We start from the raw sequence: 9,590 nt of genomic DNA on the forward strand, positions 1-9,590 counted from the left end.
ATGGCTAGGCCGCACCCAAAACCCTCCTGCCGGCTCTGGATCTTCCTCCCAAGCCACGAATCTTTCACGGACGAGACACAGAATTTGACTCCCTGGCTGAACTCCTCGTCGAAAAGGATAACGCTTGTGTCGCAATATTGGGGGCCGGGGGGATGGGAAAGACCACACTCGTTGCCGCCGCACTTCATCATGGTCAAGTGATTCGCAAGTTCACTTCTCATCGTATTTTCCTCAGGTGCGAGTCTGTTGACTTCACCATCGTCGCCTCGACCGATAGCTTCGTCGCCTCGCTCGCGGCTTGTCTTGGTGTGACTGATCAAGCGAATTTGTGGAAATCTATTTTGGCAACATTGGCACGCATTCAAACTCCCATTCTCTTGGTTCTGGACAACCTCGAAACAGTGTGGGATACTCAAGAGCAGTCAGAGGTAGAGGTACTTCTTCATGACTTGGCTGCTATCGAGCACTTATCACTCTTGATCACAATGCGAGGCACGCTGCGTCCTGGTGGTATCGACTGGACACATCCCATCCTCCCTCCGCTACAGTCCATTTCACAGACGGCCTCTCGGAAGATATTCGTATCGGTCAGTCACCAGATGGCAGCTGATGCGGAGCTCGACGAGCTGCTTGCTCTCCTCGATGGACTACCACTGGCCGTTAGTCTCATGGTTTATCAAGGCCAAGTTCTGAGCATCCGTGAGTTGATGGACGCATATGAGAAAGAGCGAACGTAGCTATTGAGAAAACGAGGTGCAAGACGGCGTTTGACAAGTCTCGACGTGTCCATCGAAGTCTCACTAAAGTCTCTTACAATGCAGGAGAATCCGCAAGCAGCCAAGCTTCTGTCACTGCTTTGTCTTTTGCCGGATGGATTAGTTCTGAGTGAGGCAAAAGAGTCACTTCCATCATTTGCTAACCTTCACCAGGCTGCTGCAACGCTGCGCTGCAGCAAGTGGCTCTCATTGACACGCATCAAACCCGATTGAAAAAGCTGGCACCAATACGCGAATTTATCCTCGAAGAATATCCACCGGCTGGTCGACCGCTCGAAGAGCTACGCCTCCATTTCGCACAGTTTACGATGCGAGTTTACAAGGCCGCGGCTCACATCACCAAGAATGCCGTGGATGCCTTATCAATCGAGTTCTGGAACATCAATTCCGTTTTGTTGCACTTTTGGCAGACTCTAGCAGATGTTGATGCTTGCGACGGACCTCTTGAAGCAACCTTTCAGTTGGCCCAGTTCGTTTACTTGGCAAGCTATGGAGATTGTTTACCGCTCTTGCCTTATGCGAAAGCAAAGCTGCAAATACTTGGGCGTGGAGAAGATGCCACCGAATGCACCCGAAAAATGGGCGATATTCTGCGCATGCGTCATCGTTATCCAGAAGCAGCAGCGATGTTGGAAGAAGCCAAGATCTCTTTCACCAACTTCAATGATCAATGGGGTGCAGCACAGTGTGCTCGAAGTATTGCAGATATAATGCGCATGCAGAACCGATACGAAGAGGCACTCGTCAAGTTGGAGGAAGCCGGAGATACGTTCTGCAAACTTGGCGCTGCTATTGACTTCGCCCGATGCAAGCAGACCATGGGCGAGATTTTTTCGATGAGACAGCAGTATGGAGATTCCCTGCCCAAACTGGTGGAAGCCAAATCGACTTTTGAAGCTATGGGAGACTGCCTTGGCGCTACCCAGTGTATGCAGAGCATGAGCGACATGTTATGCATGCTGAACAAGTATGACCAGGCCGCTGCAACGCTAGAAGAAGTGAAGGCCACCTATGACCGCATTGGCAATCGACTGGGTGCTACACAATGCGTACTGCGAACAGGCATTATCTTTCTCATGCGAGATCGTCGTGTTGAGGCCATGTACAACTTCCGAGAAGCTAAGGCGGCGTTCGACACCATGAAGGATCTCCGTGGTAGCGCTCAATGTCAGGGAAGGATGGGCGATATCTGTATCACGGAGAATCCATACTCCGACGCGATCGTAATGCTCTCAGAAGCGACCACGGCCTTTACGTCGATAGGAGATCGAATGGCCGCCGCTCAATGTACGCAGGGTATCGGCAATGCATTACGAATGTGGAATCGTTACCCAGAGGCGGTGTCAAAGCTCGATGAGGCACGAAGGATATTTGAATCAATAAGCAATCCCCTTGGCGTGGCACAGTGCAAGCACAGCTCAGGCGACATGCTGCTGACGATCGGCGCTTATGACGAAGCGATGTGCAAACTAAAAGAGGCCCACGCCTCGTTTGAGGTTCTTGGTAACACGCTGGGGACGGCCCAATGCAAGCACAGTACTGGAAATGTCCTTCTCATGCTCGGTCGGTATGAAGAAGCAAGCTCCAAACTTGAAGAGGCCAAGCTTTCGCTTCAGTTGATTGGTGATGGGTGGGGCTCAGCTCAATGTACGCTCAGCTTGGGCAACGTCCTGCGCATGATGAATCGATATGAGGATGCCGCCATACGGTTGGCGGAAGCTAGGGCAGACTTCGAAAAACTCGACTATCAACTCGGCGTAGCCCAATGTGACCAGCGTTTGGGAGAAATCTTGCATATGCAGATGAAACACGTCGATGCTTTGGAGCAACTTGAGAAAGCACGGGCTGTATTCGATACTGTTGGAGACCGACTCAGAGCGGCCCAGTGCTATCAGACTATTGCGAATGCGCTGCTCACGCGTGGCGAGCATGATCAAGCCATCGCGAAGATGAATGATGCCCAGGTCAAATTTCAGGAAATCGGCGATGTGATAGGTTCCGCGCAGTGCTTGCAGAGTATCGGTGATGCATTGTATGCGCTTGGTCGACACAACGAAGCATTCTCGAATCTGGAAGGGGCGAGGTCTGTGTTTGATGAGAAAGGACATCGGCTTGGGATAGCCCAAACAATGCAGAGCATGGCGAACGTGCTCATTGGAAAAGAGCGATATGACGAAGCTCTCAATTGGTTGACCGAGTCAAAGGCGCTCTTCTCACTCGTCGGGGACCAGCTCGGAGTGGCCAAATGTCTGCTTAGTATTGGCAATGTCCTCCGTATTCGGGAGCTGTTCAGCGACGCTGCCATTCAATTTGAGGACGCTAGACGAATAGGGGTGTCGATCATGAATCGACATGTTGAAGCGCAGAGCAGCAGGCTTCTTGCATACACCTGCATAGCTTTAGAGCGCCTGGACGGTGGGCGTGACCTATTTGAGGCGGCGGCACAGTTGTACATCGAAATTGGATTAGATGAGCAAGCCAAGATCTGCAACGAGGCGTTGGAGATCCTTCGAACTGCAGTGCTTGATTGAAGTCGAAGACAGTCCGGTAATATGTATGACAGAGATCCGAATCATCGAAGATATCCGATGATCCAGTGGAGGAGCAGATTTGATGAGGCCGGGGAGCCAAACGACCATAAACGGTATACTGGACGCGAGGTTCTGGAATGAGCGGAGAAGGGAGATTTGCCTTGAGATCGGCAAGACAAACGATATCTCAGAGTTTGAACAACTTGACGGTGTGAAGGCGATGATACATAGATGGCCAATCCCAGGTTCTTGCATGGTCGCGTTTGGGTTCCGGCAAATGACTCAGTCGGCGGAAAATGCGGGCGGTAAGCCGATCTGAACAAGGGTCGGCAGTGGCACTGATATTAGATCCTGCCTGAGATCAGAATCGGGGCAAAAGGATGCTGTGAAGATAGGACGCACTACCAAGCCTCCTAGTGTGTCGTTTCTTCGATCTATGCACTTCCTCCTAATGACTGTCGCTGCATCACAAAATCAGGTTGGTTCCGACACATCGTAGAAGAAGAACGCACAATGAGTCGGATCGCTTGTTGTTCTCCCGCGGGCAATGCCGCTATCTGTTCAGGTGTTAGGGAGAGCACGCGGAGGATCATTGCCTGATCGTTGTGTGAGTGTTGTCAGAATGCCAAAATTGAACGTATCACGGACCGTCTGTTCGTCTCCAGCAGCAGCAGGCACGCTTCCAGCAGGGAGTGGAGCCGTAGGTTGTAGAATAGAAGGTATCACGGGCGGCTGCGTAGTCCCTGTTTGCTGCAAGGCAACGACTTGCTAAAGCGAGCATCAGTGAATTTGAAGGAAGCTGGACTAGATTGAGAAGGCCGCACCTGCATGAGGGCTTCAGGTTTGACGACACCCATTGTAAGCATCGTTTGGAACATTGCATTTGCCAACTTGGGATCCTGTTGTAACATGAGCTTCGCTTGTTGTGGAGCAGCGGCTGCAAGCATCTGTGGGTGATCCGTCAGAACTGGGCTCTTGAGTGAGGGGAGGTTGAGCGCACCTTCATTTGCTGCAACAAGTCAAGAATCGTGTCTAGTGGTACACCAGATCTCTGTATAACTTCTATGCATTTATCCATGACTGTTTGGACAGATATTGAGTTGTTGTCCTCGAACCGTTGCTAGAGTTGAGTGTAAAGCTAAATCTTGCTGCAGGACGCCGTCGCAGGGACAAGCACCGGAAGCATTTGCATTCCCACGGTCGGTGTTCTCCGCCTTCTTATGTCCACCAATCACAGATGGCCTCTCAATGATCTTGGCTACACAAGGTCCAGCAATCACATGCTTGCAGAATGATATAACTCGACGAGTGTTCACGGAATGTACGCTGGTACAAAAGAGTTATCGTAGCGAATGAAGTTGTCCCCCCTCCACCTGGTGGAGCGTGGGAATCTGTGCCTGGATCCGTGTCTCGCTTGGCGGGCTTGGCACGGAGCGGAGGTAAAAGTTTTCGCTCGCACTTGACGCGCGTTTCCGTCGTCGCCGTCCTTTCCTCTTGCCTGTCTGCTGCTGCCCATCGTGGGTGACTCGGGGCCTCTCTTCAAGCATGGAGCCTCTGTTCGTGGATTCCTCTCACCATGGAGAAGACTGGACTCGCTCTCTTGGGCCTGGCAGGGCCCTTTTTTCCGGTGTTTCTGCTTTGTCTTCAGGCCAGGATGGCCCCACACTCGCACGTTTGCGTCATGCTGCCCATGCAAGTGGGCTTGGGGAGGAAGGGGGGGGGGACGGACATCGCTCGTCACCTCACGTGGACCTGCAGCCTGGGCAGCTCTTTCCTTTGGTCAGGCAGGGTGCTCCGGCACGGATTGCACCCTCACCCTGCAATGCTTGGAGCCCGCTGCACAGCAGCAGTCGACAAGGCTGGCCCCGCCCTGATCCACCCATTCCGCTGCTCCGTGGTGACATGGGCTGCTCACATGGCCGGAGCGAAGAGCACACAATTCCATGCAGTCGTTCTGCCTCACCACCCCTAACCCTCCCCCAGCCACCCACTCTGCTGCTCCGTGCTGATGCTGGCTGCTCGCACAGGCGGAGCAAAGAACATGTGTTTGTGCGCAGGCGTTCCGCCTCACCCCCCCATGCACAATGGCCACATGTACACTACCCCTGCCCCCACCCATCCACTGCATCGATGCATGGCATTGGCAGCCACTTCCGTGGCTGGAGCGAAGAGCGCGCTGTCGTACGCAGGTATTCCGACACACTGTATAATGTCGATCAACCCCGTGACGATAAGCCCTCCCCACCATCAGCTAAACATTCAACCATCACCTCGACAATCTCTGCACGTTTGTCAGCATCCCGCACTCCGTTATGCCCAACCTGGGGAGGGGGGAATAAGCGACACTGTCGCAGTGCAGGGCGGATTGCACAGTTGCATGCAAAGTGGAATGTGAAGGTCCGTGAGAAGGGACTGGAGGGAAACGCGGTCCAGGTGCTGGATGTGTATCCACAGGAGTTTATCAAACATCCCCAGAGCAATGCAGTGGTAAGGAAGAAGATGGAGGAGCTCCGGCCAGGCTACCTTCGACATCCTGAACGTATGGACCTTGCACCAGAGCATGGTGACTGGGTGTATCAGCTTGCCACCCTGGTGGTTCCACCAGACGGCTGGCTCAGTACCTGGCCAGCCTTTCGAAATCCACCATGGCTTCACCCCTTCGGAGCGCGTCCTCTCTCTCTTCCAGCAGTTCTTTGCCACACACCCTCGTGGTAGCTATGATGCCAGGCAGACTCGATCGACATATCCTGCGGTTTACCTTGGGGTATGGAGGAGGTCAAGTCGTGTACCACACATCACTGCACACACCTATCAGCAGTCAACCGAGACGGTCCGGGCCATGGCTGCACTCCTGCATGCTATCAATCAGGAGGTCGGAGATCGGATCCTTGGGTTGCTTGGGAAGCGCTTTCCGGAGGTGGCAGCTGAACGCAAAGCGTGTGTTATTTCCGTTCTTGCTTCATTGTACAATGTTGATGATAACCCAGCATCATTGAGCACACCTGGCAGCACAATGCTCTGTATGATCAGCCAGAGATTGCAGGGTGTTGTGCCTATCTTAAGCATCATGCTTGGCTGTGTTTGGCCATTCAGGATGGCAGGGGTAACATTGTTCACATTGACATGAATGATGACCCCCATCAATTCACTGTTCTCTTCACCTATGGCATGTATACCCAAGGCTACTTTGTCATCCCCCAGCTCAACATCCACATTCCCCTCCAGCCTGGTCAGTTCTTATTTGTAAAGACATGCTACCTGGTCCATTATGCATCCCACTTTGAGGGTGTGCAGTATGTCTTCCCAGGCTTTATGGATGCCAACCTGTGCAAGGATTATAGAGAGTGGAAGAAGAAGCAGTAATAGACATGTTTTTCACCTCACCATCTTCTTTGCCTTTGTCATTTGCTTTCTCTGTCTTGGGATATCCATTAGGAAATCCATGGGTGGCATAAGCATCATACCCAGACTATGTGCTGCACAGGTATGCATGTAACATGCACCTACTATTTGTATAGGCTGACCTTATAGAGTGCTCTGTGAATATACCTGAGCATAGTGGGCTCATGCTACTCAACTCTGCTTTGATGCCCCATCCTCATGTCCAATCAACTTCCCTCCCTTTATCCAACTGTATGATCTCTCTGGATTTGCATGTGACATACTTGGCACTCAGCCTGCTTCCTGGCTGTGCAACATAATCAGCATTATCAGCTTCACTCCCCATGCTGGGTGCACCACATGTGTCACCTCCACTTTACATGTTCCTCCTGTTAGTGTCATGTATGAAACCCCTCTTGTGAAGCATCTCTATATATGCAAGCAAGATGTGTCAGCTTGATGCATGCTTTGACCTCAATGTCTGTTATCTTCACTGGAATCATTGGCTGTCAGTCCTGGCATCCCTCTGTGGCTGGCTCACATTCCTGGACATGTACTGCTGCCATCCTCCTCCCAGCCCATGCTGCTGTGCCCCTCATGATCACTGAAGAGGAGCTGCAAGGTGTCCTCTGCTACTTTCCTCCCCCTGGGGCAGCTGTCCCCCCTGAAGAAGGGGTCTACTTTGCATCAGCCAAAATGGCTTCTGCAACTCCTGCCCTTGTGATGGGTGAAGACATCCAAGGGCTGGAGGTGGAGTATGAGTTGGACACTCTTGTGGTGGGTTCTGTCAGTTGCTGTGCCCTGCTCTCTCATCACTCACAATACAACACAGCTCCTCCCTCAGGCTTTCAAGCAGTTTGAGGTGGCACTGACTATCACTGTGATTGGCTGCCCATGCAACATTGTCAACCAGATGTTTGACCTCAAGGCTCAGCCATACATCTTCAATGGGAAGCAGGTGGCATGCTTTGGTTGCTACTTCTCAGAGGAGGGTCACTTTGCCAGGAAGGTTCCAACCATCAACCAGACTGCCCTTCTATCCATCACAGGATTGCTCATGGGCACTGCCCTTCCCCAAGAGGGGAGTCCTGAGGGCCAGCTCTCCTTATGAGTATGTAACTCCTCCCTTGATATGTGAAGATGTCACTTAACAACCCTCTCAGATCCTGGACCTTGAGTTTATAAACCCAGCCAATACAGCAGCACCCTCTCCTGCTCCTGTCACACCAGGCAAGTGGTCCAGCTTCTTTGCTCCCTGTACCAGTGTTGGAAGGCCTGCCCAACCCAGCACAGCAGTAGCATTGCCCACACCAAGCACCAGCACATCCCTGGGACTGAACAACCCCTTCACAATGTCCCAGAACAGCGAGGGCAGCCTGCCTGCTGGTGGGATTAATACTGCAGCAGCACCAGGTGGTTCAGGGGATTTGTCAGCAGGCTTGGCAGGTTCTCCTTCTCAGAGGTGGATCCAATGCAATTGAATATGACATGTTCCTCCACCACCCATCATTTCTGTCATACCCTGTGCAGACCTGATTCAATCCCCCTGTCCGGAATGTATTTGGTTGTCCTTCATCCATACAAAACCACTTGAACCCTTGCTCTATGCATGGTAATTATGATGCATCATATATGGAGTTGACCTGTGCCTGTCCATGGCCATGCCATGCCTTGAACATCTGAGCAGGAGCATGCCAGATATGCCTGGCTTGCTGTCAACCCAAATTGGGTGCAGCAGAGATGTGAGCAGGCTGCTTACCATCAGGCAGCTCAAAGAGCACAAGAAGCACCTGAGGCCCATGCCCATTGCCTTACTCAGGACCATGCCCAGTGTCAGCAACAACAACAGATACATGAACAGCATGCTTGGTGGTTGACCTTCCCAGCAAGCTCCACACCCCAAGGACAGCAGTGTGCTATCTCCACATGGAATTGACAGTGCAATCTGTGTGGTGCTGCACTTCTCAGGTGTGGGTTGGTCTAAACCAAAGACTATCAGGACTCATTGCTATGCAGCAGTGAGGCAGACACCTTCTGCTGCAATCATGGCCAGAGGCATCTACCTCCTTTACCACCACTTCCACCTGAATATGCCATGTTGCTAGCCAGCCCTCACATCTCCTCACTCTCCCACAAGCTAAATGGCCTTTTTGCATTTACAGCAATTGGGATGACTGATTCATTTGTCTCAAACCTGGATGCACCATCCAATGTCATCCTGACAGGGAGGACATATCATCACATGCTTGATGTGGCTGATCCTTCCCACTCAATTCATTGGTTTCTGTATAATGAGCAGGAGCAGCATGCTCAAGGTCATGCTCATGGGGTGCCTGATGGGTGGTTGCTGGCTGTCCATGCAGCCCTGGTCCAGCACAACCCATATGTGCATAACCTTCTTCAATTTTGTGAGGAGGCAGACCCAGGAGTCACAGTGCTGGAATTGCCAGAGCACACAGCAGGAGGAGACTTTGCTGCTATTCTGCATGCCAACAATTTGACAAGAATGCACCCTCAGAGTATTGTGATCTGACATCTTGGTATGTCTCTTTCTTTCAGCTCTTGCTGAAATAAACATGGCTCATATTCCCTATCTCAGGCCATGTTAGGGTGTTAGGGCAACACAGGCTGACTAAGTCTGCTCACCTAAGAGTGCCAAGAGTCTAAGCAGGCAACAAGGAAGTGGAGTAGACCTGATGACTAAGACCTATCTACAGTATAGGTATCTGTGGATGATCCTAAGAGACCAAGTCTGAAGAGACAGTCCCAGGCAGAGTAGGCCTTATATTTATACCTCTGTGGTGGAACCTGCTAGAACATCTTGCTTACTCAGCCTAGTCAGGTGATCAGGTCATATGACCAAGGATGAGGTCATATGAGGTCATGCACAGCCATGCACAGC

At 51.8% G+C, this 9,590-nt stretch overlaps 4 protein-coding genes across 4 annotated transcripts; 3 read left to right on the forward strand and 1 right to left on the reverse strand.

Moving 5' to 3' along the window:
• Positions 1–764: 764 nt before the first annotated feature.
• On the forward strand, positions 765–3,307 carry DACRYDRAFT_99789 (TPR-like protein; the record flags this gene model as incomplete). Its single annotated transcript, XM_040777627.1, has 2 exons — positions 765–885; positions 930–3,307. The coding sequence occupies exons 1-2, from the start codon at positions 816–818 to the stop codon at positions 3,305–3,307; spliced, it is 2,448 nt and encodes an 815-aa protein (XP_040629707.1). The 5' UTR covers positions 765–815.
• A 434-nt stretch (positions 3,308–3,741) lies between these two features.
• On the reverse strand, positions 3,742–4,385 carry DACRYDRAFT_15399 (uncharacterized protein; the record flags this gene model as incomplete). The annotated part of the gene is made up of 5 exons (XM_040771103.1): positions 3,742–3,768; positions 3,820–3,903; positions 3,956–4,075; positions 4,132–4,254; positions 4,308–4,385. 5 exons carry the CDS (start codon positions 4,383–4,385, stop codon positions 3,742–3,744), a joined length of 432 nt encoding a protein of 143 aa, XP_040629708.1.
• Positions 4,386–5,437: 1,052 nt separating this feature from the next.
• On the forward strand, positions 5,438–6,670 carry DACRYDRAFT_106867 (uncharacterized protein; the record flags this gene model as incomplete). The annotated part of the gene is made up of 4 exons (XM_040768354.1): positions 5,438–5,878; positions 5,937–6,071; positions 6,123–6,244; positions 6,295–6,670. The coding sequence occupies 4 exons, from the start codon at positions 5,438–5,440 to the stop codon at positions 6,668–6,670; spliced, it is 1,074 nt and encodes a 357-aa protein (XP_040629709.1).
• A 495-nt stretch (positions 6,671–7,165) lies between these two features.
• DACRYDRAFT_106868 (uncharacterized protein) lies at positions 7,166–7,799 on the forward strand (the record flags this gene model as incomplete). Its single annotated transcript, XM_040768355.1, has 2 exons — positions 7,166–7,465; positions 7,521–7,799. 2 exons carry the CDS (start codon positions 7,166–7,168, stop codon positions 7,797–7,799), a joined length of 579 nt encoding a protein of 192 aa, XP_040629710.1.
• Between the last annotated feature and the right edge of the window lie 1,791 nt (positions 7,800–9,590).

The sequence above is a fragment of the Dacryopinax primogenitus genome (genome assembly GCF_000292625.1).
Source record: "Dacryopinax primogenitus strain DJM-731 SS1 chromosome Unknown DACRYscaffold_7, whole genome shotgun sequence".
Taxonomy (NCBI): domain Eukaryota; kingdom Fungi; phylum Basidiomycota; class Dacrymycetes; order Dacrymycetales; family Dacrymycetaceae; genus Dacryopinax; species Dacryopinax primogenitus.